Source organism: Zea mays, chromosome 7 (assembly GCF_902167145.1).
Source record: "Zea mays cultivar B73 chromosome 7, Zm-B73-REFERENCE-NAM-5.0, whole genome shotgun sequence".
NCBI classification, from domain to species: domain Eukaryota; kingdom Viridiplantae; phylum Streptophyta; class Magnoliopsida; order Poales; family Poaceae; genus Zea; species Zea mays.
The window spans coordinates 45,993,595-46,021,123 of record NC_050102.1 but is presented as its reverse complement, the minus strand read 5'-3'; the positions used below and the strand labels follow the sequence as shown (position 1 = coordinate 46,021,123).

The window sequence follows — 27,529 nt, the reverse complement described above, 5'->3', positions numbered from 1 at the left end:
TCAGTGTGTTGCTATGGAGTCAATATATTATAATAAGATATATTGAGATACAAAAGCCAAGTGTAGAATGAAGCACCACACCATAGGAATTTGAAAAGTCACTCCTCCAAATCTTGTGAGCGTCGGAGGCACGCACACCATTGGGCAAGGGGACCCTAATTAGATCTTAGAAGCATTGATCATCCCAAATATTATCAGACATATGAACATCACAAAAAATGGCCTTCACCTAGGGGTACAGATAAACATATATTTTTTAACAATTTGCCAAGATTACCATTTCAGAAAAGTTAAGTCTGTTAAGTCAACCGCCTGACAAACAAAGCCAGTAGAACTAAAAAAACCAGAGGTTTTACTTAACTTCTGCATACTACACTTTGATGACGGCTTTTCCAACAGGTCTCTGAAACCGAATAAGCCGTGACCTGACCTCTTCCCCTTGCATCTTCTTTTACAACACCTTATTGGTTCAAAATACAAGCAACATGTATTAAACAATTGTGTGTCGTGTAGACAGTAAGATAACAGTCACATAACTCCAGCCTGAGCTCCAGCTCAAAAATCATCAATTCACACTGACAAGTGGCAGCATGGTCCAAATAGGTAAATAAACAGCAAACCATAGTGTTAATAACTGAAACTGCAACATCACACAATCAAGACCAAACCTTCATGAATTAGGGGGGTGAAACATGGCACCCAAGAACTCATTGGCAACAGTCTCCTAGGTGAAACTGGTGCATCATAGTAGTAGTGAAGAGAAAAGGGGTATTGGTGAAATACACGTCTTGAAAATTATAAAAATAAGAATATAAACTATAAAGGTTCTAGGGAAATGGATCAAGGTACAGTCCAAATCTAGGTACAATGTACGAATAATCAGAGTTAGTAAAACTTGTGATGCATACATCTCACCAAAGGAGCCTAGAACTCTACATGAAAGAACAAAGTGGTACCATATTAGCTAATCATGGGACTTGAACCGAATTAGCTTTCTGCACTGAGCCTGCTTGAGTAAGCACATGGATAGATTGTTCTGATTCGTCATAAACACCATGGTTGTTTGTTGAATTATATGACATGATCAAGTTGAAGTTGCCCTGATCAGAGAACCCAAGAAGTCATAAGTTGTAGGTAGATGAACCACATATTAGAGGTCAACCACAGTAGAACTTAGTTAGAATAACTGATTGAGAGCACTAAGATTCAGAAACATAAACTGCAGCAATTTCGTCGGTCTCTTATGATCATTATTTCCTTGGTAATAACCTCTATATAATTCATCATTAATTAGACATGAACTGTCCCGCTAGAGAACTAATCCTTCTGTGCATCGTACATCTACTCCAAGTTCAAGTAAGCATTAGTGATAAGTGAAATGTCTTCAATCATTTGTATGTGATTGTCCAGCCATCATGTCCTTGAGCACAAGCGTGTCCAGATAAGGTTAGTTCATCAGTAAGGAAAAGATGGCATGTTGCTCAATTTGAGGGTAGCTTCCCAGAGTAAGAGACTCGAGTCTCTTGGCATACTGCACAAGGGCTCTTAGAGACGCCTTAGTGATGGACAAGCACCCTTCGGTATGGAGGAACTTCAGGTTTCTGCATTGCTTAGCATCCTGAGAAAGACCACTATCACTGATTGAAGACTGTAACATAATGAGATTTTCTAATGCAGCGCAGTTTGAAGCAATGATCCTGACATCTTTATCCGTGAGAGAGGGATAGTCGTGCAAACAACAACTCCAAACAAAGAATTATAGATAAAATGTAGTGCAACATATACCTTTACTAATTATATACCTTTACTAATTATATGAATGCTACACAAAAGATACCCAAAAGAAATCCCAAACTCCAAAATTATGTTTAACAATCCTAAAAAGGAATTTTCGTTTGCATAAATAGCATGTACCACCTACTGCAAACATATAGCATTTTCTAAGTGTGTTAGTCACTATCCAAAAAATAGAAATCCTACTTTTGTTTCATTTTTCTCATTCGACTAAATGGATAGCTTGGACCAAATGATTTGAGAATAAACGAACAGCTTGGACCAAATGGAGCGTTTACAGCAAAATATGAATGATAAACTCCAGGTGACAAAATATCAATCATTTAAAAGTGATATTTTCAAGGCAAAGCAAAAACAAGCAGACAAACAGCCACAAGTGAACTTAGTGTAACCTTACTTCTGATTGCAGCTAAGGTAAAACGGGAAGCTATATAACAAGATAGCAAACCTGAATACGGGCTCCAGAATTGGTCTGCATGGACTTTATAGTCTCACCACCTTCCCAATAATCAGTCCCACCTAAAAAGAAATAGACAAAAATCAGAAGTAGAGGAAAAAACAACATGGGTAAGGAAATCACACAACACAGTCTGTTGATTGATATAAAATTGATAAACAGGCACCCATACACATGCCAAATACTCGTGGTAGCATGATAAAGTGTAGTTTCGTATGGTAAGGCAAACCCTTGTCCAAATAGAACAAGGTGTATACCTTGTTATTAGCAATTTTCATCTGGAACGTCTCAGCACCTTGCTGTGTTGCATTGTATTTCTGGCCTCCAGATCCAGCACCGGATGACCCAACATCGGCCTGGGATGCAAGATCAAACATTGTAACATAGATGAAAAATGCAGAACAAAACAAAAGGCTGTGAGCATAATGAGTAATACCTCTGCCAGAACTTCTTTGATCAACTGTTCAGCTTTGCTTATCTGCTCAGGTTTGCCAGAAAGCTCAACTTGCCTTGTTAGTGCACCAAGTTCAGCTTCATGGTCTCTTGTGACTTGAATCTTTGCTCCTGATTGAAGTTGGATATACCTAATAGTTTCCCCGGCTTTTCTAATGATAACACCAACCTACAGCAAGTTGACAACAGTGCCAGTTAAAGAGAATACAAACATCACACTTCTGGATGCACTTTCTAAATTCAGTGACAGAAAACAGAATGAACAATAAGCTTACCCTTCCATTTGGATTTTCAATCTTTTTGCTTGTACCCTGATATCCACCATAAGAGGATTACTGAGGTGCGCTGCTCTGAGAAGATAATTGTGGGATAGAGGTCCCATGCCCTGATACAGAAACCAACAGCATTCTGAATTCATTTGCTATCATCGAAATTTATGGTGATTATTGAATTATGAACTATGAAAAATAACAAATTTAAATTCGTGTGGACCACGAGTCATTGTAATGAAAGGGATGCATGTATAAACACAAAAGCAACAGCTTCACAACATGCTAACTTCACAATTTAAGATTGAATGAACATACTATTTTAAGACAGTGGATACAATCAGACTCTAGTTAAGACAGGCTAATGAGCTGGGATGCAGCAACTGTTCGATTTTGCGTTGATGCCACATTAAAAAGAAAAAAGGCAGCCAAACAAAGATATTAAACATCTGCATATACACCATGTGTGAGCAGATAAATGAATCTTATGGTTTTGTAAGATCACAATAATAACTGATATGTTTCTTGCAAATCTATCCAGAAAATGGCATGTTGTGAAAAAAAACTACACAATAATGACAACAAATACAAAAAAAATAACTCCTACAGATGACAACTGTTTCGAAAATGGCATGTTGTAAAAAAAACTACACAGTAATTGCAATGAATACAATAAAAAATCTAAATCCTACAGATGACAACTGTTTTAGGATTTTCCTAGACTTCCCCATGAGGTAGAGCCGTAGAGCGTGTAAAACTAACAAACCCACGAGGAGCTAGTAAAACTAACAAAAAAAAGTGGAGAACACTGATTGACTTGGACTTCAATAGTCCTCGCCGCCGAGCATATCATCGAATAACAAAAAACCCATGATTGACTTGAATTCATTTGCTATCATCGAAATTCCGAACAGATGTCCTTGCCGCCGAGCAGCATGCCCGCCGCCGCCGCCCTGGAGCAGGCAGCAACACGCGGAGAATAAAATGGGAATGGTGAGACCGGAGACAAAATGCAACCTTTAATTTGCTGGCGAGGCAGCCGCTGGATAAAAATGGCACCTTTGGGTCTCGCTTTGCTGCTGCTGGTGCTGCTGGATCAGGAAGCTGAGGCTGACGCCTCCCTTAGGCGACGGCGAGAAGGGGTACGCGGACGCCATGAGCTGCTGCTGCTGCGTCGGCGGCGCGGCGGCCAAGGCCTTGGCGCGCATGACGGCCATCTCTCGCTCCGCAGCGTCGTCCTCGGGCACGCCGTGGAAGAAGCGGCAGGAAGAGCCGTTTTTGCAGTACCCGCACGCGTAGTACATGCAGGGCCCCCATGACGCGGCCGCCTTGGCGTCGCTGAGCGAGAAGCTCCGGCGGTGGGCGCCAGCGGCACCCGCCGGGGACCAGCAGTCGTACTCGTCGGCTCAGAACGCGTCGGCGCCGCCGTCGTACCCGAGCTGGTCAGCGACGGCGAAGGGCGAGTTACAAATGTGCAGGAGCTGAATGGAGAATTTAAGCAAAAATCCCAATGAGATGATAAGAGTATCATATTATTTCACTTTGATAGATAAGTTTCTGGAATTGTAAAAACTTGAAATAAAGCAGCTGGACCCAGTCGATTACAATGAAAATCCAGAGTCAAGCCACCATATGTGTGACTTGATGAAGCAAATATATGTAGAAGTCTTTCAATCATTTGGTTTCCTGAGATTTGTGTGTAGGAATAACAAATCAGTCCAATAAGCCATAGTATAAGGGCAAAGTTATTATATACCATCCTACAAATTAAAACTACCAAGCAGTACAATCATCAATGAATTACTAACTACTCTATGATTCAAAATAATATCCTTAAATGGCTACAAAAGTCACGGCTTTAACTGCATGGAATAGCACAAAGCACTACATAAAAGAGGACTGCTGGAACATGTTTTATGCTACACTACAAGGGCCTAAATGAACAACTATTTAGCTCTAACTGATTTATACAGAACTGTCGAGTAATTTAAAATGAAATGACTATAGTTACTGGAAAAGATTCCCAGAGTTGAAAGCTTGCAACATATGAAATATCCACTCAACCTGAGTTCCCAAAAGGCTATGGATCTACATGATATCAACAACAGGAAGGCAAAACAAGAGAACCAACAGCTAAACAACGAGTATGCAAGAATGGGAGACACGCATATACACGGGTATGGGTTAGCACCTGGTGGTCAAAGCAAACGCCCAGGATGCGCTTGACGCACGAACATCTTAATATTCCTTATATCTTGAGTAATCCTTACGTTTCTATGTTTCCAGATTGCCACGAATTAAACCATTTAGCTATATCAACGATTAGATGAAGAAACAATTGCAAGCACCCCAAAGGCTCTTCCGCAAACAATTCAGGCAAACGGTTAATAGTAAGATAGCTATAAACATACTCCACTCGATAACATAAAAACATACTCGACAGCATGCAACCTTGAGCACAGTTAGGATAGAATAAAGGTCTAGAACACGCTTCTCCACATCAAGTAGAAGCACACAACCAAATTTAGAAGAAGAAAAAACAAGAGAGAGAGTCGTACCACGGCTCCCCGTGGATTCGCCAGTCGAGGTCGGATTGAGGATGAAGACAGCGCAAATGAACAACATGTGCATTAGGAGCACCATGAAATTGGGGATATGTGCTAATTAATTTTGTGAGTCGTTATAAATAGATATGGTACCTTAGGTCCAGAAGAACCGATCAACTCAAAAGTTTCAAGGTCCCAAAATTTAACTTTATTATCAACTGAACCTGCAAAGGTTTTGAAAAGGATAACATGGAATATGTTACTTAGATCTACAGGTGATGTACAAATAAGAAGCATGAGGGAGTAATAATGAACACTCTTTTAAGAAGCAAGAAACCTTTCAGAAACCAAAAGAATATAGAATATAAAATAACTCATATCGTTCAGAATTTAACACTCTTTTAAAAACATTCCAACCAAACATGGATACAATAATAATGAACAAACACAATACATCGATAAGTATCAACCGATCCCTTGCTAACTTTTAGCAGGAAGCTGTTTGCACTCACCTGCTAATAGGTAGTTAGATAGTGAGTTGAAGATGCATATGAATTATTAGCACATATTAGCAACTCCAAATCTGCTAATGAAACTAATAACAGCCCTTCAAGTCCTTCAACAAATAATTAGCAGGTCTGTTTAGACCCACTCATATAAATTTTAACTGCTAAATTTTAGTGCTAATGGATCTAGACATGCCCTTATTGATAAAGGAAATGAAGAAGCAACACGAATTGAAAAGGAACGCCTTCTTCAGTTTCATGGGTCCATATTTTGATACATATATATGAAATGCAGTACGAAATTTGTAGGGAAATTAAACATGACATGAACAAAGGTCTCCACCTAGATAATATTTCAGAGTGTTTGGTGGTGTGAAGGCCGCTTTTACCTGAACGATGATTTGGACTAGGTAACCTAGAGCCATGACCCATGAGCGATCAAATTCATGACATGGCAAGCTGAAACAATTCATAAAATAGTTATTCTTCAAATAAAGTTTTTTTGTAAGTCCTTAACATGCAGCTAACCCACTTCAACATGTTCTTTGTCAAAAATTTTAGTAACACATGGCTTTTATATTTTAAGTGAGGCAATTTACTCTGCCCCTGGTTCTTAATTGTATCTGATTCTTTCTTGTTTACAAACCTGGAAGATGTGTGAGATTAGGAAACCATGTGTTACCAGAATAAAAAAACAAGAGTATCACTGTTCTTATGACAAAATCGTATGCATCTATCTGCAGTTCCTCCACCAGATGCAAGCAGACCGTGGAGATGAGGTGACCAGGCAATAGCTTTGATAGTTGTTGTGTGCTCAGTATACTTCAGTACTGGTTGTACTGAATGTGGATTCCAAACAAAAAGCTGGACAAAACCTGGAAGATGTGTGAGATTAGGAAACCATGTGTTACCAGGATAAAAAAACAGAAGTATCACTGTTCTTATTCCAAAATCGTATGCATCTATCTGCAGTTCCTCCACCAGATGCAAGCAGACCGTGGAGATGAGGTGACCAGGCAATAGCTTTGACAGCTGCTGTATGCTCAGTATACTTCAGTACTGGTTGTACTGAATGTGGATTCCAAACAAAAAGCTGGACAAGGGGGAAATATTAGCATGGGAAAACAGCAATGCGGAATCCTAAGAACAGTGCATTCAAAACTAACAGGAACATATGGACAAGCATCTTACTCCATTGTCATTGCCTCCGGATGCAAGCTGACGATTGTCATAAGACCACTTGAGTCCACAAATCTGGAAGATGTGTGAGATTAGGAAACCATGTGTTACCAGAATAAAAGAAACAACCACCTCGGAGGAGAGCGATGGGGGCGGGGGTTGTTGAGAGCGCGGGGAGCAGATCGTCGGTGCTTACTGACTCGCCAGATCCACGCCGTCCCGTCCTGCCCGCGCCAGGGTCACGCCGCGCGGATCCGCTTCTTGGGCGGCAGGGCGTGTGCGGCGGGATTCGTAGGGGTGGGCGTGGCGGGCGTGCGGAGGACGGGAGGCCATTGCGGGCATGGAGTGGGGGTTTCGCGGTGGCTGCGGCGCGCGAGCGTGCGGAGGACAGCTCGACGTGCGGTGCGGGAGACAGTTGCGTGTGGGTAGGGAGCGGGGGCAGTCTACACTGCCCCCTTAATAGTTAGTACAGATAGTGTCGTGCGTTGCTACGACATGTCAATTATTTGATAAAATGTTAGTTCACAACGATTACAATGTTTTGTGACAATATGTTAGGGTGAAAACAGACAATTTACATTGACAATACTTTCTTAAACATGGAGTTGGATAGGTAGAGGGAGACTGGTATTGCAGCCAAGAAGCAAGAAAATAAGAAAAGAGAGGCAAAAGTAGCCACCTACTGTTTGTCCCCCAACAAATACAAGTGTGAAGTATGGAGAAGTCGTTGAATGTAACATAAAGAGCAGAACAAAAACATGCAGAATTATCATCCATCTACCCTTTACCCTTTAAAAGAAGCTATGTAAAATATAACTGAATGTGGCTCCATTGTGCTCTCTGCATGATGTTTCTTTGTACGCATAGCACTCCGCAATATTCACCAAAAAGTACCGGATCGCATCACAAGCGGCGGGCGGCAAGCCCAAATCGTTCACAAACACGGGTATACATGCCGTTTGGCGAAGAAATCAGCTGGAAAATCCTACGGGATCGAGGCGGAGGGGTCACCTGGAGATAGAGAACCTTGAGGCTTGGGTCCACGGTCAGAGGGGAACGAGACTGCTGCGTACTTTAAATTTTATCTTTTAAATGAATATTCTCTGTATTCTACAAAACACTCTAAAAGATTTCATCATCTATATTTTCTTCATCACCAGCAACGTCCTCTAAATTCGATCCTCTATATCTATAGTGTTAACAGAATTCATATACTATATATTTTTTATAATATTCATATTCATACAATTTATACTTACATAAGTAATGCAAAAACAAAATAATTTTTATTTTCGAATTTGATAAATTTTAATATCGTATTAGTACGCAATTGAAATGTTTTTACAAAAAAAATGATATTTCCTAAATCATATTTTGATTATGAGAATAATGGACAAAACCAAAGTTATGCAACCTTTTACGATGCTCATTCAAGAAAAAAAACAAAAAAACGAGCCAGAATGACTATTGACCAAATAAACAAACATTAGAAGTACACCAGGAGCCGAAGAAGACTACTGCAGATAACCACCAGGACCAGCATGCGTATGGATTCCACTGATAGCCACATTATTCTCATTATAAAGATCTCCATACCTGCCAAATTGAGGTTTGCATAGTCAGCTACACCATCATGAGGGTGCAAGAAAGCTTACATTTGCAAAATATATAATTATCCATCTAATCAACATTATGTCTTGACCCTGTTCAGTAGAATGTAAAATGGCTAAAGCCTTAGGTAAAAAAACATCTGTGGCCGCCACCCATAACAACACAACCATCTAATCTAGCAGGATTCAGAAACACACAACAGCACAACCATCATATCTAGCAGGATCCATCGAGATTATCCCACGACCCGGAGTTTCCAACAGCTAGCCGACCGGATCGGACAACGGCACAGGCCGGAGACTGATTAAATGATTTGAACGGTACTATAATCAATGGTGCGTTCTCGTGGGAATGAAGTTGAACGAGTTGGAATCTCTCTCCCCGTCTAGCTATGGCGGCGGAGGTGGCCGGAGGGACGAGAGGACGACGTCCTGGAGGGCGTTGTCCTTCTGCATGGCCGCCTTGAACTCGTCGAAGCTCACCTTGCCGTCGCTGTTGGCGTCCATCTCGTCGAACACCTCGTCCAGCTTCCCGGGCTCCGTGATGTCGCCCGGAAGGCACTCCTCGGGCAGCGCCTGCATGCAAGCAGGGGCGGGGCGGTCACAACTCACAACACAACTCCTTCTGCACCTGTGACCATCCAATTAGTTCCCCAAGCAGGGGCGGAAACATATCTTACTCGCAGCATCGACGCCAGCTCGTCCTTGCTTATGCACCCAGAGCGGTCAGCGTCGTACATCTGCGACGCCATTTGTCATTCAGTATGTGATCACCAGAGAGGAAAGCATACGTACGTCGATCGATCGAGAGAGAGAGAGAGATGGGAGAAAGCCACTGCGTTTTCATGGCACCTGGAAGCAGAGCCGGAGCGCGTCGTCGCCGCGGGAGTTGCGGAGGCTGGACAGCCCGCACAGGATCTCCCTCATGTCCACCGTGCCGTCGCGGTTGTTGTCGAACAGGTCGAACACGCGCGGCGCCAGCGGGACCAGCGCCTCCAGCCTCATCGCCCTCAGCACCTGCTCGAACTCCGCCAGCGTCGCGTTCTCGCCGTCGGCGCATCTGCAGCCACCAGCAGCCGTCGTGATCCACGACCACCCCATGTTGTCATGCATCTCATTGCTAAGGGGTAATATATATATATACACCAGCATATCGTACTCACATCCGTGCAAAGTGAGCCCGCAGGTTGTCGAGCTCCTCGGAGCTCAGGTCATGCCGTCCCAGCAGGTTCATCAGCCGCTTCGTCCGCAGCGCCACCTTGCTGCTGAGCGCGCTGGCGATCGCCGCCGCCCGCAGCTTCCTTCTGGCGTTGAACCTCTGCAGCTTCGTCACGACCTCCGCGTCCATGAGGTCCTGCTTCGCGTAGTCCCCTATCACCCAAGGATGCCCCAACAGCTGGTCCAGATGACACAAAAGACAACAAGGTCCACGGATTCAGTAAGCGCAGCTGTGTGTGACTCAGATTGGCCAGTGTATGGCAATGTGGGTGGAACAAGGGACATACGTCACTTGCTGTTGGCCTCTTGTAAGGCTCAACAGAGAGAAGACTGGACATCAGTTCTTTGGCTGATGAAGAGATTGTCTTCCATGTATGGTCCTGGAAACTTAACTCCCCCTGAAAGGAGAGTGATAGCACACGTACGCCATTAGAGACAGCAGTTTATGACCATCAATGCCTTCTTTGCTGAAGCATGTATGGTCCTGGAAACTGAACTCCCCCTGAACACTTATGGAAAGTTATGACGAGTATCTTGTTTAAAAAATGATGGGGAGGCGGTCTCTAATGTTTGATTCGTTCTGTCTGCCAATAGTTTTTTGACAACTTGATGCTACGTACATTGTATCATATATGCAACTTGACATATGGTCAGCTTTTCGGTTACTGAAGACTGTTCTGAAGGGTATGTTAACTGAAGTTCTTGGCTTGTGCAAATTTTGCCCCCATAAGGTGCAATTTGTACCTGATACATTGATCAAGTTTGAAAGACTTCATGTACCCGTGGCCTTGAAATCTTCACGTCGCTGGGAGCATGAACGGGCACTGGGATTTTGCAGGACGAGAATAAACCGGTGGATGACCAACCAATCATTCGGTCGCTGCTCATACCGGTGCTCGGCACATCCTTTGCCAGTAAAGGCATCACACTACCTGGGAGGCTGGGAGAAACGGGGTGCCCGCTCTGCCGCTCATTCATAAAGGCACAGACCATAGATGATGATGACTCAGGACAGTGCCAAAGGTACCAAAGTAAAAGGTACCTGGAACTACGAGAGAGAAAACAAAAAACATGTGTTCAGATGATAATTGACCTTAATATAACATATAAGAAGCGCAAAAATAGGACAGATTTCAAAACGGGTACCTGGAACTTACTGAAGCATGTAAATGTAAGCAGTTTAGAGTACACCCTCTTCATGGCCGACGGAGGCAACGTTGGCACTGTGTACCTATGCCGCCACGGTCTTCGGCTTCTAAATGTTCATACCTCAAAAGTGATCAAATTTGTAACGTTAGCAATGCATTTGCTTAAATATTGCAAAGAAGTAGATGGAATTAATCATTGCTCTAAATGTATCACTTGAGCTCATTCCGGTATCTGTTTGCCATTGGATGAAAACTTTTGAAGATTCAGAAATTACAGATAGCCTATCTTCTACTTGAAGCAATCAATATTGAATATGTTGTTTCCAAATGACATATCCTATGGATAGTCTCTCAAATAGCATTCAATTATAAGCCATAGCATTGCTTCACTTCAAACTGTTAATTTGACTTATTCTCTTATCGGTTATAGAGATTTAACTGAAATCGTTCAATCTTCTTGTAGTCCACATTTGCAGACTTTTGATTATTGTTGTGTGCCTACAGTGTTCTTAACTGCAGTTTTCTAGCATTAGTATTCATGATGACAAATAGGTGATCATCCCTGGCAGCTGCTCAAGGCCCTCGTACAAAACAAAAGGTTCATGGCCCTGCAAGTGACAGATTAGGTTCCAACCCAAGCGATGAGTGAACAGTGTGCTCCGCTCCCAGTTCCATTGACCTCAATAGGCTGGGAGCAGGACATCTGGGTTACCAATACCTCGCCACAGACATGCAGCCGCTGGCCACCGAACATGTTCCTGTCGAGCGTCGTCTGGTTGGCATCCGTGTTGCGCAGCAGGTCCTGGTAGTCGCTCTCGGAGCAGATGTAGAAGCGGCTGGTGAAGAGCGAGGACGGCACGCAGATCTCCGATATGAAGCGCAGCAAGCAGGCATGTCCAGTGAACCCAAACAAGGTGAGGGATTCGAACACATAAATACAAACAACATGACCCAACTGCAGGCAAAAGATCACTGAAACACAAGCAAAATTGACACAAATAGTACAAACATAATACACGGGGGGATAATATTGTTTCTGCCTTTAGTTCTATGCTAATAACCTGAAGTTAATATTACAATTCTGCACCAAAAACCTCCTCCCACTATATCGCAAAACTCAAAAGGGATCCAATTGTTCCCTTTCTTTGGCATAACCAAGGAAATAAACCATTAAACCGACACCTTATTCCGGGGATACTAATGACCTCTAATATATGAACTCATCAGGTATATTCACATCGGATCTGATGCTAACCAGAAGGAACAGAGCGGAACATACATAAATAAGTAAGACTTGCACCTGTTTCTCTGATGGTGAATACTGGATCTTAAAGGAGCATATCAGACTTGGCAGGCAGTCTCCTATAGAAGTTGAAAGGCAAGGAGGGCATCCTGCTGCGGAACCGGGGATGTCGCAGCAGGTAAAGCATGGCTATGACCATCAAAACCTGGGACGACGTCACTTACAGCACAACGGCGACCACCACAGGAACTGATGACCTCAGTGCCTGAACGAACCATTGATCCAGCTGGTGGAACCGCCTCCGTTGGCTTGGACATCAATTCAGGGACAGCAGCTGCGCCAAGACATATGTATCAAAAGATATTTATATAACCTTCATAGGAAGGCAAACCATGGCATAGACAAGTACAAGTGCTGATTACCACAAAGTACACAATAGTCCATACATGGCAACAAAATTACAAAGCACTCTTCATTACAACACAGTAAGAGTAGTTGACATAAACAATAGCACAAAGTACTAAAGCATTATGAACTATGAGATGTGCATCGCATGCATGATGCATGTGTCATGTAGTTACGATACATTATGAACATGTCCAATCTCACGAAACACAAACTGTAATTGCACAACAAACTAAGTTTGCTTGGACAGACGAGCAGTGCAAACCTTTTTTTTATAAAAAAATGGAGTGGTACACTGAAGAAATATGCATGTTTACCTGGTGAAATTTCTGGCCCGGTTGTTGATTGGGGCATGAAATGCAATCCCAGCAGCACCTTTAGATCTATGCTCAGGAAATGAAACAACAAAATGATAAGTGGAAAGTTAATGGATTGTGCAATATTATACTCTTATCTCATAGCTGGACAGTGCACCCACTTCCTTCTGCTCCATTAGTTCCACTCTCAGACGACATGCCACACTTCGGTCGAGCAGCAACGCTGCCAGCCACATTCTATTCGCTGCTTCTGCTCCCAGAAACTGCAAGTCCACTCTGTCCACCGCTCCTGTTGCCTGCGCATCGGCTAGCAGGCCCCCCAGAGTTCCTCTTACCTAGAATCTCTAGCTTTTTGGCCTTGTAGACAACTGGACAGTTTCACATGTAGAGATCAGATGTCATGCCCAGCTACACAAAAAAAATCCTTTTGGTCCTTCTGGAATGGTTGACATGCATACCTGAGTTGAGCTCCAGCAGTTGAATCAGCATGTATGAGATGTTTACACCTGCGACCGCAAAGGGGTACTCCCACGTAGTTCGCATTCCTTGCTGCTTCAGCATCAGTCTCTTGAAAGAAGTCTGCTTAATTGGTGGATCAGCCACCAGCAACCATCAGATCTTGAAAGAAGCCGAGCTGATCCAGCATAGAGACAGTAGCATACCTGTTCTTTTTGTTTCTTTTCTTTGAAAAATATAGCTATTTGTTTCTCTGACCTCTGCATAATCCCAAAGAGGGCGGCGACCATTGCACATCGGTGTCTTGTAGCGTTATCAGACTATTGCTCGTGTCAGTAAGTCGAGCCCAAGTTACCTGCAAGAAAAGGTGAATGCTCTATGACAAGCAGACTGACAGGATGGTTCTTCGAGTGTATTTCTTCCACTTTGGTGGCACCAGTTTGTGGTTTCACCAGTCGCCAGTTGCCTGCTACCTCTAGTAAGCTAGAAAGATCCCTTTGTGCTCACTACAACCAAGCACCGTTCAGCTTAGCACAAAATAAGAACAGAAGCATAGAAAGGAAATAATTATAAAATCATTTGACTCACGAAGCTAGAAGGTGCGATGAGCCCTATCCCTCCATACCTGTAAGTCACTGTACAGTACAATAGTATGGTACTTCGTTTCCAATAAAAAGATGGAAACCCATAGGAGTCTTTTAAGCACAGTACTACAGTAGGATAAGCTGAAGCTTCTAAAACACCAATGCATCTTTGAAAGTACAGAAATCTGAACTGCCTTCATATTTGCAACATATAACTAAACTATATGTTGGCAAATGTTACTAACGATACTACGAACCTAAAAGGCAACAAAATTAATTAGGATAATAAGTTGAGTATCATTACAAATAAAATCATATCTATCTAATGTGCCTAATAATTTCTTGTATTTCTTCTGGAATGTTGTCTTTGGATTCATTGTCCTTGTACTTCAATAATTCTACTAAGAATTTGGTCCTCAGGTCATTCCCATTCTGCACATTCATTATTACATATCATTGAACTCGATTAATAATCAATTATAGAAGAACAATATTGACAAAGTATTAGAACAAATAGGGTACTCACAGTGCAAATGCAGGGTAACCTTATACCATTCCAATCGTGCATAAAGTTGATAACAAGAAAGCCAGATAAATCCCTACAAATTAAAATAATATGTTGTTACATATATGTAGACAAAATTAATAGGTTGTTCGGGTTAAAAAAATTTACCAGTTTAATGTTCTTGGAACCCATGTTGATACTATATGACGCCACATATAAATATCGTCTTTCCATGTATGATTGGCCAATTCCATGGCAGCATTCATATTATTGGCAATATAATGTATATTATGGATATAATGCATGCTAGGATGATCACCCTTAAACCATGATGGTATAGGCATGGAGTCCATTATATAGATGCTTCTAGTGTCCATGTTAAGTACATATAAGGTAAAGTGACCCAAGAAAGAAAAGGGCAATAGAATCTGCAAGTTAAAAAATTAGTTCAAGTAAGAGAAAAAACAAGATTACAAAAATGATGAAGAGTATAGCTTACTTGTTTGCAATCTGAAACATCGTACTCCATGTCAGGCCAACATTCTAATAATTTTGCCAACATGTTGATATCTGGCTTTGCACGAAGGCGAGGGTCTCGACCAAATTTAGTTATGGACTACTTTTTGTTAGTAAAATAATGATATAATGAACACACTTATATAAATAAAGACTAATTACTTGAACTTACACAGAATTGTAGATCCATGTAGTTGTATTTGTCTTCCAACAAGAACAAGACATCATTGCATGCGATCATCCGAACAGCCATGTTAAAACAATCTGTATCCATCGGCTTATTTACATCCAATATATCTTTAAGTTTTTGAAGACTTAAAGAAATTGGATAAGGTTTAGTGCTCTGAATCCAATGTTTCCTATTAAATGAACATTTGTTTTTATAGTTAAAGCAAGAACATATGTGTTGAATATTTACCATGCATATACTATATTAAATGAGAATTAACTTACTTTAAATATTTGGCGTTGTCTATCCCCATGATATATGTGCATAATACAAACATCAGTTCTTGCATGTTTGTTGATGTTACTTTAGCAGGCAGAACATATGGAGATATATATGGTTCAATCTGATGTGATGTATTTGACGATTTAGATAACTCACACGGAGTATCGATTATTTGAACATCACTTGAACTCTCTCCATCTTCATCCACATTGTGGTCAAGATTTTGATGTCTTTTCTTTGTGTTTAATCTCGAGTCCCATAATATTGCAGGTAGCTTAAACCTAAACATTGTTATATCATCCTGCAAGTATATAAATTAGAACAAAAGAAACATTGTTCCTATAAATAAATATACGTCCTCTACCTGAGTTACGTTATCAGATAGGGAGGATCCTGTCCAGTATTCCATATAGTTTATCATCCATAGCCCGCAAGATACCCTAATATGAAATTTAACAGATCAGATGAGTTTCTATGTATATATGAAAATAAATACAACCAATTTTGTAGAGTTGTGGTCACATGAATTTTACCCATCGGTTTGCATTTGTGTTGTGATCTTCTCTATAACTGGCCATGATGCAACATCAAGATTCGACCACTTGCCTTGGTAAAGCTCTTTATGTTCTGCTGCAAGTTTAATCTGTCTTTCTAGACCTTTTAACTATGTATATATATAAAAAACATATCAATATTTATAGATAACAAATAATGTAATGATGAAATAATCATAATATAAAAGAAATGATTACTCACTGTAGTATAAAGGTCTCGGCGATCCGTTATTTGTTGTCCCATAGAATCGAGTACATGTACCTCACTTTTTTTTGCATTCAGAACTGCCAGGTACCAGTGAAAATTTTCTATATTCATTGGAAGGAACACCTTCATAGAACATACATTAACATTAATTTGTAAGTATTGTGCACCCATATGTTACATATTACATATATTAAAAATGAGATGAGTTTTAGGTCAACCATGTCAGACTGTAAATAGTTGTCCACCCTTTTTTCAATTGTGTCTTCCTTACAATTTAAGAGCATCTTAGGGTTGCCATCACGCTTAAGCAGACTGGAAATGAATGTGTTCTCCAAGAAGACCTTTCCACCTTCTCTCTGAAGTAAATGCTCTTCACCCCTGATACAGTGTATATTTGCACTGAGGGCCTGTACACCAAAAGAATACAATTAGCAAATCAAATATACATGCTAGCTTTAAATATGTATACCATACTGTATAATATGATAATTATAAATATATATACTTTATTACTGTATATAATATGGACATACAGATGTACTTACTTCATCAGACAATTGGATGTCACCATGAAAAAGACATTCCATATCATTTCTATTTAACCATGCGCTGTTGATGTTCACCACAACTTGTTTCCCCGGTTATGTTTTAATGTATTCAATAAGCTTAACATCTTCTGGGGTGCACTTATAATCTATACAATAAAAAATATTATTTATACTTAATAAGCAAATGATATATGCGAAAACCAATAAGATGCGAAAAATATTACCTTCAGAGACAACTCGAGCTACATTCAATTTCTTTGGTTTTTTATGTTGTGATATTCTAATAAGTGTGTCCAAAGCATCTTGTTTGTTCTGCTCTACCATATCCGCATCAGAACTTATTTGACTTGATTGATTTGGAACATCCAAAGATGTCAAGTGTATCACATCTGTATGAGGAGTGAATGAAACATAAGTCTCTTGACAAAAGCATTTTTAGGAGTACTCATAAGACAATATTTACATTTAGGAGTGTAGATAAGAAAGCCTACCCGGTTGTGGTCCAAGATCGGCTTCAGTTGACACTTTAGCATGATTGAAAATACAGTCAATGCCTACTCCCACAACATCGTGTGATTGCTTTGCAGCATTACCAACACTGACCTTACTATCCTCGCTCTCTATAGCTATGACGCACAAGAGAAGAATTAAGGGTCAAACAAATATTTATTATGCAGACCTTAGTTTTTTTGTAATTGATAATAGCACTTACCCAGTTCATGTTCATCCGTGTCATTAGTTGACAATTGTGCTGAACAACCACTTCTAGCCACAACCTCATACGATGGTTCAGCAATATTGCCAACATCGACATTTCCTTCCTCCATCACTATATCCATTGTGATTTGGTCTGTACCCATCAGATTGAAAGTGTCAAACATAATTTTATTGACAAAAGTATTTTAAGTATATAAAGTACATCGTCAAATAGCACGAAACTAAATAAAACACAAACTTTAGCTTAAGTTCTTCATTCATATAGATGTGACAAGTGAACTTGTATAAACTTACGGAGGAAAGGGACACAGGCCTGCCACCATTCTATTTTGATTAAGTATACCCGATGCCATTGATCTTATAGGATGTATATCATGGCATTATTGCAAAGATACAACATTGCTCCTTATAAAAATGCTAAAATAATATTGACAAAGTATTGTTGTATTATTATGACTGAATTTAGAGGTATCAGAATTTAGCAACAAACAAAGTCACTCTATCAATTTAAAGGTCTCAGAATTTAGCAGCAAACATGTGGAGTTTAGAAAAAAAAAGATAGCAGCAAACACGTAACTTGGAGTTTAGAAAAAAGAGATAGCAGCAAACAAGTATCTTGTTTGCTTGCGCTAAATGGTAGATCTTCTAAAGATAGGAACTGGAGCATCATCTAATTATGGCATATGCATCCTCAGGACAGGTTGCGGTGCTACCAATAACATAATTAGTAAGTTTTACCTTTTTTCTTCCTCTTACTTCAGAGATCTTCTAAAGATAGGAACGGGAGCAGCAAACCATGTAGACAGAAGAAAAGCTAAAGGACTACATGTTGAAGTAGTAATAGTTACTGCAGTACTGCACACACTGCATCTGATTTGACTTGTTGTATGGTAAATTGCCCGTCCACGCAGGTTTGAACCACAAAGGTTTCAGCCATACATTTCATTTCCTGAATAGCTGTTTCTTCTAGATCCTAGCGCATGTCTGGGTACCAAATTCAGGCTGAAGGCGGCACATTCCCCATGCCAAGACAATCTTTATTATGCCATGACAATGGAAATGATTTGTTCATTTGACTTATAACTTGCTTACTGACAATATTATGACTCATGAGATGCATTCTTTTCCGTGTCCAGTGATATTATAGTTAATCATGATTCAACTGAGCTGACAGTTTATGCCATTGTTGGTGGCAACAATTGTAGGTTCTATACTTTGAAGATTTTGTACCTTGTCGGATATCACAGTCCTCTTTTGATGTGTTGATGAGCACAGACCAGCAAAGCTATGGTTTCAAGTTAAAAGGAGGTTTGCTGGGTGATGAAGGAAATGCTTTTCTTGAGTGGGATAGTATGACATTTGCTCGTATTGGTATTGGCATATTGCTATTCACACTTACCATGAATGATATCCAGTTTCCACACTGTGCACTGCATACTCTTTTGGTCATTCACATGCCTTTTTTTCCAATGAAAGCTTCAATTTATATGTAGAAGGTGGATTTTCTGTCGATCCTTGATTTTCTCTAGCCACTGCTATGCAAGAACAGCAGGGATCTCAACAAGAAAGATACCTTGTGAGGAAGGCACTCAAGTCTGCTCTATCTCACTTGAAAGCAGACCATGCAGGAGATTTTCTTAGTTGCCATGGCCAGAGAGTATGTGCCTTCTACATATATTGTTTTAGTTTTTTTACTACTACCACTCCCTGTCCCAAATTATAGGCTGCTTTGGTTTTTCTAGTTATATATAGCTTTGTTGTGAACTCTATCACGTTCATTCAAACTGTGAATCCCAGTTCTGTGCATTTTGGGCTGCTCGAGAACTGTATTATAGAGTTGCAGCTTCCTAGGCTCAAACCAATGTTTTCAGATTGGCTGATCGCTCCTGATCGCCAGAGGGGCGATCAGCTGACTAATCACGATTTGTCGGCGACCAGCCCGATTAAACGGGCTCTGATTGGTCAATCGGACATCCTGATCGTCTAGAGCTATAGGAAAAGTTAGGTGTGTATGTTGTCTGGTATTGAAGTTCGAGTTCAGTGAGTAGTTCAGGGGGGGTGAATTGAACTTTCCCCTCTCGTATTTCTTAGAATGGTAAGGTGTCGCCTCACCTCTCATTATGAATTCCTAGGCGTTGTGGGTGTGGTAGGTCTAAGCACTCAGAGTTTTGCTGTTCTACTTTCTTTCTTAGCTTCAGAAGTTTTGGGTTAAAGAGTGCTACTTTTTTTTCTTGTGTACTCTGCATAATGTTATTCATTTCTTCTTTTGGTGTTGTTCCTGCAGGAGGAACCATCTGTAGTTGAGTCCTACTATAACAAGCGGATAGTCGGCTGCCCTGGTGGTGAGGGAGGTAAGCCAGTGTTGTCTCTCGCCCTTATATTTTTTTCTAAAGTTAACATTTGGTGTGGTGCGAAGCATTTGTGTAACCAATTGCTTGGTTTTTGACTTTACTTGCCTGTTTTTTCTCGCAGAGGATGAACACGATGTTGTATGGTTCTGGTTGAAAAAAGATGAGCCGCATGAGTGTCCAGTCTGCTCGCAATACTTTGTGGTAATTTAAGTCCCTAAACTGTTTGTTATGCTATAAGTTATTGCTACACAATCACACTGCCATGCTGATGCCGGTGTTAATTAATGTAATTATTTGGTTGCTTGATTTGTGCAGCTTAAGGTCATTGGTGATGGTGGTGATCCAGATGGTCATGGCGATGAAGATGATGGACATCACTAAGGATGCCTTGTGGTTCTGAAAATAAGAACTTGGTGAGGCAGATGAATCCAATACACTCCTTTTTTCTAGAACCAGACTGCTCCACGGCATCCTTGTTTATGAAAAGACAGTTGGCCATCAAGCAGGTGGTAGTTTTCACCTAGGGATTTTGTCCAAACAAAAGCTGTCTGAGATTTGACCCATGCGTTTCTTTAAGAGCATCGTCGAATAAAAGATGACTGCAGTCAGATTGCTTTCTTTTGATACATCATATTGGCCCATCGGGTGTGATGGACATGTAATATTCAGTTATGGAACAGCCCCATTTCTATGCTTAGCGTGTTGGGAATTTTGCAAAAGGCCTCCTATATCATTGATGAGTTTTAAGCCAGAGTTTGATGATCCAACATGTTTATGACCATTGTTTTAATAGTCATGCTATTCTGTGACAATCTCCATGATGCTATTTTTCTATTGAGTACGTCTTTGTGACTTTTGGCATGTATGCTGTTTAGTAATAGGGGCTGTTTGGCTTCGATCCTCAATAGCTGGAGCACTGGGGAAGCTCTGGCTCTTGGCAAAAAAACGACTCCGCCTTCTCTGACCAAGGTGGTTGTTTAACTTCCAATAGTCTGTCCGTGATGTAGCATCATAGTACAGCTGTCATGTCCCTGAGGATGTAGCTGTGGGAGCTCGCTGGCCACCGGTTTCCTGCCCATGGTGGATGGTGGCAAGGTAGATAGCAGGGAGATGAGATAACAGAGAAAGGAGGTGAAAATGGGATTGGTTGTAATTGCTTGTTTATTGCTGAACCAGACCTTCCTGGTTGATCCCAAATACCCCTCCTTTTGCCTAATTAGCCCCTGTTACGAGCGCCTATAAATGTTCCCGACCGTAACAATAGCTCAAGGTTACACCTGGAAACTGGGGAGAAAAGGAAGACGTAATTCAGTCTGAGTTTTATAATATGTTATTTAGGTGATCATTAAGATAGATGGAAATCACAACTTGCTTGTCAGATCATTTCAAATTCAAATGTGCATTTTCTAATTCAAATGTGTGTATTCAATAACATCTATTCAATGCTCATCTGCTTCCTTTGTTGTATCAACCAAATGACCACTAAACAATAGGAAGCTAAAAAGGAGCCAAAATAGAGAAATAAAAGGCAAAAATACATCTTCACCTAAAAACCAAAATAATTAAGTGCATTACAAGTTGTTAATTGCCATTCATTCATCAATGTCAGCTACGGCGTAAGGACCTCCTTATAAACGATATTCTTTGTGTATGTTGCGCCATTTATCGCTGAGTTCCTTTCAACCCCCTTATTCTTCTTCTCATCATGGACTGGAATGGCAAGTATCTTCACTTTCGATCGAGCGGTGGCCCTTGATAGAGCAACATAAAGCTGGCCATGAGAGAACACTGGTTCCGGCAAGTACACACCAACATTAGGAATCGTCTGGCCCTGGGCCTTGTTAACCGTCATGGCAAAACTTAGTCTTATCGGAAACTGCTTCCTTTTAAACTGGAAAGGGAACATCTCATCATCAGAGGGGCACAGGGGTATACGAGGCAAGAAAATTCGCATTCCAGCATGTTGGCCAAGGACAATTTCAGCATCAATACTGTTTTTTTGGAAACCACGAACCACCAACCTCGTGCCATTGCAAAGTCCATTAGCAGGGTCTATATTCCTAAGCAACATGATTGGGCATCCAACTTTGAGCTTCAGAACGTGTGGGGGTAGTCCATTAGGAGTCAGCGTGTTTAGAAACTCCGATGGTAATAGTTATTAGGATCATCCACCGCGGTGTCAAAACTATGGTACATCATCTGCTCCCCTTGGAAACGATCGATCATCCTCATATTTATCATATCCACCCAGTCATTCCGTGTAGACAATATTGCTCTTGAAGTGATGTAGCTTGTGTTAGACATGTTTTCATTTAGATTGGGGTAAATGTCATCTATCAGTCTATCAAGGTCGCGGTCATTACCAGTATATGGCACACATACCTCATCTGGAAGACGAACATCACCATCGTTGTTCGCTTCCTCAGTTCCACCACCGACGCGCAACAAATATTCTGCAAACCATGGGTCGCTCTATGCCCTCATGTTTTGAACAAGCTTTAGGTGGCACATGGATTCCCAGAGGTAAGAACTCTGTAGAGAGGCAGCAACTATCTGAGCCCTTGACCCCTTGCGTACAATAGGGAGTACTTGTCTGAAATCACCCCCGAACACAACAGTCCTCCCACCAAAGGGCAGCCCAGGCCGTCCCATTATATCACGCATGCTATTGTCTAGCGCCTCAATTGCTTGTCTCTTAGTCATTGATGCCTCATCCCAGATAATGAGCGATGCTTTTTGTAGCAACTTTGCTGTCCCGCTTTGTTTCGTGAAGCTACATACAGCACCATCATCAATAGTAAGTGGTATCTTGAAGCGTGAATGGGCAGTCCTCCCCCCAGGCAATATGGAAGCCGCAACACCAGATGTAGCTGTTGCAACTGCAATCTTGTCCTGACTGCGTAGTGCCGCAAGCAGTGCCTTATACAGATAGGTCTTTCCAGTCCCACCAGGCCCATCCACAAAGAACACTCCACCGTTATTGGTGTCAACGACAGATAGGATCTTATCATAGGCAGACCTCTGCTCCTCATTTAGGGTTTCTTTCATAGCAACGTCTTCTGCTGTCGGCTTGATACTTTCCTCCTCGTAAATCTCTCTATCAGTACCATTTGAATCGTCATATTTGTCGATTATAGCAGGGAGAGGGAATGTCTTTATGTCTTTACCCATTGACTGCAAAATGTTTCTAATGTCAATCAAGACCAACTGCTGCACATGGGTTTTGCTTTGAGTACTACGGTGATAGTCCTCTGACATTGAGTCAAGGTGTCTCTGCCATAATTCTGCCACATCGTTCGGCTCGCAGTATACCAGTATTGTTGCAAACAACCTTCGTAGTGCTGACGACATTTGGTAAATAGCGGCTTCGTTGAGACACTCATCTATTGTGTCGTCTGCTTCAAGCAGTCCCCTCCTTTGTGCTGCCTCACGAAAAGATGGTAGTGTGTCACCATCTACTGTCCTTAGATCCGCATAGGAGGTAGCACCCGTCACATGGTTTAAGAGAAGTCGAAGATAAAAGCGCTCCCCCTCAGCTGGATGAGCAGAGACTATTCTACCAACCTGTCCACCCGTGTTTCGTTTCCTCCTTTGCCACACTTTGCCTTGCTGCAAAGTGTACCACTCAGGAAAATCACGGTAAAGGATGCCCCGAGCCTCCTCATGTAGCCTATTTGCCTCAAAATATGCCGTAAGCATTGACCTATCGGCACCTGGACGTTGGACAACATGATTTACTTTAGCACGCTCGTGAAATGACACCATATGCATGATGGAGCTGCAGTTGCATCACTGGAGGAGAGTTTTGACTTAGATCAAAGCTGAATATCCTCCAAAGGGCTTCTAGAGGGGTCACCCACCTAGCATCTCTATACTGCTTGATCTCATCAACGTCACCATCAGCCTTGTTTGCGTCTGTCACAGCCATAGACGCACGATCGTGGCCTTTGTATATGTATTTGAACAAGTATTTGACAGCCTTGATGCTCCCGCACGCCTCAACATTGATGTGACAGTTGAAGAGCCAGAGAAGGTAAGGGTTGTAAGGGACAACCCATCTGTTGTCCAATTCACAACCTCGAACCGTTTCCTTACGCCCATCATCACGACGCCTATAAATAGGATATGAATCCTTTCCTTGAGACGTTGCATTGCTAAAAGCTCTAGGATAATGGTTTTTGCATGAAGCACGACCCTTAGTGCATGGGCATTTAGGATTTAGCAACCCGCACGGTCCATGCATCATATGCTTGATAACCATCTTGTATAGTTCAGGGTACTTCTTCTTGTCAGGGATCTCAGCGGAGATAAGGTGATCATACTGATCAGGACAAGTTAGCTTGTACTTTCTCTGCATGATGAGTAGGAAATGGACATGAGGCAAACCTCGCTTCTGGAACTCCACGACATAGACATAAGCTCGAATTTTTCCAAGAATATGATGCTTAGTCAATCTCTTCTTCAGTTCCTCTAGTTTTGCACGGAATATGCGAACAACAAGGTCTGGACGATCCTGTGGTGACTGCATAGGGAGAAGCTCTCTAGTTATTTCATCCCAATTGGGGTTGCACGTCATAGTGAGGAATATGTCTGGCTTCCAAAACTTCCGCACAAGGGCCATAGCATCCATATACCGACGTCTCATGTCACGAGGACCACCGATAAATGATGTAGACAGCACGGTTCGCTTTCCAATTTTGTCTGCTCTGTTCTCGCCTTCATGCAAGCTATCTACCAAACCCTTGTATAGATCTGCCCTTAATCTGTCTTGGTTTTTACGTATGAAATCCAAACGAGAGCTCTCAATCTTGATGTAGGTGTCAACCGCGAATTGTTGGAAAAGCCGCTTCCCATGAAGTATTGGATTGAATATACTTGGACGAATTTGGAATCTGTAGCAGTAATAGTCACGTACAGACATGCATAGATGGCTAGGTCGTTCTGCAACCGCAAGGTTTATTAATTAGTGTTGCTAAAAACATATTTAACAAAGGATTATATAAGAATCACAAAGAAATAACTAACCTGTATCATCATTGTTTGCATCACTTCTCCTATGTTGATCGCAGTACGCGTCTACTTCGTCCATGGAAACATTGGACTTAGGAATATTGGCATGCCATCCAAGTTCACCTTTAGGGAAGAACAATGAATATGATAGTGCATCATAGCATCTATGATATGAACGGATGCCGTGGATTGACCTATCCTTCCCATGCAGCATAACACTATTACTGAATTGACCTCGACGTTCACTCCCCTCAATCCAAACTGTAGCGACCTCCGAAGTGATGGGTACATTATATAACTTCTGGTTCAACGTTTGGTCAAGGTTCAAGGCGATATGGTAGTCTTCAATGTTATCAACGTTCCCCATACTCCTAAGGTGCTCAGAGTATGGGTTTCCCTTAAGTATTTCAACCAACTGTTTAATAACTGCCTTGTCTTTCTCAAATTGCTCTTGATGACATTTTGAAAGGGAAATGTGCCCTTGGGCCATTTCTAAGTATTTTGGTGATTTAGTGTCTAACACAAGTGCTTAAATGTAAAATGGTGGACAAAGTACAAACCAAGGATAAAGGTATGTTTCTCAGACTTAGTACATTGTTTTATGGACTAATGTATTGTGTCTAAGTGCTGGAAACAGGAAAAATCCAATTGAAAATGTCTTGGCTCGAGCAGCCAAGAATCTGCTCAGTCTGGGAGCACCGGACTGTCCGGTGGTGCACCGGACTGTCCGGTGGTGCACCGGACAGTGTCCGGTGCGCCAGGCTGGTTCGAGCGAAGTGGCCGCTCTCGGGAATTCACCGGCGACGTACGGCTATAATTCACCGGACTGTCCGGTGTGCACCGGACTGTCTGGTGAGCCAACGGTCGGCCGGGCCAACGGTCGGCCGCGCGATCTGCGCGGGGCACGTGGCCGAGCCAACGGCTAGAAGGGGGCACCGGACTGTCCAGTGTGCACCGGACATGTCCGGTGCGCCAACGACTCTCTGGCTGCCAACGGCCGGCTGCGACATTTAAGGAAAGAAATCGGGCACCGGACAGTGTCCGGTGTGCACCGGACTGTCCGGTGCGCCAGACGACAGAAGGCAAGAATTGCCTTCCCTGATTGCTATCAACGGCTCCTAGCTGCCTTGGGGCTATAAAAGGGACCCCTAGGCGCATGGAGGAGAACATCAAGCATACTCACAACATTCCTAAACACCAAGACATCGATTCCGCGCATTTGTTTCTTTGTGATAGCATATAGAGCTCTGGTGGAGTTGTGAACTCATTAGGTTGTGTTGCGAGCTCTTGTTGTGACTTGTGTGCGTGTTGTTGCTCTGATTTTTGAGTCTTGTGTGAGTTGCTCATCCCTCCCTTACTCCGTGATTCTTTGTGAACATCAAAAGTGTAAGGGCGAGAGGCTCCAAGTTGTGGAGATTCCTCGCAAACGGGATAAGAAAAGAAAAGCAAAACACCGTGGTATTCAAGTTGATCATTGGATCACTTGAGAGGAGTTGAGTGCAACTCTCGTCTGTTGGGACGCCACAACGTGGAGTAGGCAAGTTTTGTACTTGGCCGAACCACGGGATAAACCACTGTGTCATCTCTGTGTTGATCTCTTTGTGGTTATCGTTTTGTGCAAGTTCTTCTCTCTAGCCACTTGGTGATTATTGTGCTAACACTTAACCAAGTTTTGTGGCTTAAGTTTTAAGTTTTACAGGATCACCTATTCACCCCCCCCCTCTAGGTGCTCTCAATTGGTATCAAAGCCGTTCTCTTCAAGAAAGGGACTAACCGCCCGAAGAGATGGATCCTAAGGGGAAGGGAATCATGATCAACGACAAGGAGAAGGAGTCCTTCGTCAACGAGCCAAACGATGACAAGTCCAACGACTCGGGCTCGGGCCACAGACGCAAAGATGGGAAGAAGAAAAAGACAAGACGCATCAAGGAGATCATTTACTACGACGACAGCGATGAGTCCACTTCTTCCCAAAAAGACAACAACGACGACGACTACGAGAAAAAGAAAACGGTCAATTCAAACTTTTCTTTTGATTACTCTCGTATTCCTCAAAGTACAAATGCTCATTTATTATCTATTCCACTTGGTAAACCTCCTCATTTTGATGGAGAGGACTACAGATTTTGGAGTCACAAAATGCGTAGTCACTTGTTCTCTCTCCATCCTAGTATATGGGAGATTGTAGAGAGTGGAATGCACTTCGATAGTACGGATAGTCCCATGTTCATTAATGAGCAAATTCATAAAAATGCACAAGCTACTACTGTTCTTCTAGCTTCATTGTGCAGTGATGAATACCATAAAGTGAGCGGCTTGGATAACGCCAAGAAAATCTGGGACACCCTCAAGATCTCTCATGAGGGGAATGACGTCACAATGCTCACCAAGATGGAGTTGGTGGAGGGCGAACTCGGGAGGTTCGCTATGATAAGGGGAGAAGAGCCAACCCAAACGTACAACCGGCTCAAGACCCTTGTCAAC

At 42.0% G+C, this 27,529-nt stretch overlaps 1 protein-coding gene and 3 long non-coding RNA genes across 6 annotated transcripts; 1 reads left to right on the top strand and 3 right to left on the bottom strand.

Annotated features, from left to right (window-relative positions):
• Positions 1-2,567: 2,567 nt before the first annotated feature.
• LOC103632316 (uncharacterized) lies at positions 2,568-3,071 on the bottom strand. Its single transcript, XR_555822.1, has 3 exons — positions 2,980-3,071; positions 2,688-2,873; positions 2,568-2,607 (listed from the first exon to the last, which is right to left on the bottom strand). It is a non-coding gene; the product is annotated as an uncharacterized lncRNA (long non-coding RNA).
• Positions 3,072-8,562: 5,491 nt separating this feature from the next.
• On the bottom strand, positions 8,563-10,524 carry LOC103632315 (calcium and calcium/calmodulin-dependent serine/threonine-protein kinase). Of its 2 annotated transcripts, XM_020541087.1 has the most exons (6): positions 10,320-10,524; positions 9,978-10,210; positions 9,667-9,874; positions 9,495-9,554; positions 9,298-9,390; positions 8,563-8,800 (listed from the first exon to the last, which is right to left on the bottom strand). In XM_020541087.1, exons 1-6 carry the CDS (start codon positions 10,368-10,370, stop codon positions 8,783-8,785), a joined length of 663 nt encoding a protein of 220 aa, XP_020396676.1. In that variant the 5' UTR covers positions 10,371-10,524; the 3' UTR covers positions 8,563-8,782. The 2 variants fall into 2 exon arrangements, with proteins under 2 accessions (XP_020396676.1, XP_020396675.1); XM_020541086.1 differs by lacking the exon at positions 8,563-8,800 and having other exon boundaries at positions 8,856-9,390.
• Positions 10,525-15,851: 5,327 nt separating this feature from the next.
• Positions 15,852-16,246, bottom strand: LOC103632313 (uncharacterized). 2 transcript variants are annotated; one of them, XR_555819.2, is made up of 3 exons: positions 16,191-16,246; positions 16,022-16,097; positions 15,852-15,958 (listed from the first exon to the last, which is right to left on the bottom strand). It is a non-coding gene; the product is annotated as an uncharacterized lncRNA (long non-coding RNA). The 2 variants fall into 2 exon arrangements; XR_555820.2 differs by having other exon boundaries at positions 15,888-15,938.
• Positions 16,247-19,965: 3,719 nt separating this feature from the next.
• On the top strand, positions 19,966-20,661 carry LOC118472918 (uncharacterized). Its single transcript, XR_004851392.1, has 3 exons — positions 19,966-20,035; positions 20,157-20,236; positions 20,351-20,661. It is a non-coding gene; the product is annotated as an uncharacterized lncRNA (long non-coding RNA).
• The last annotated feature ends 6,868 nt before the right edge of the window (positions 20,662-27,529 follow it).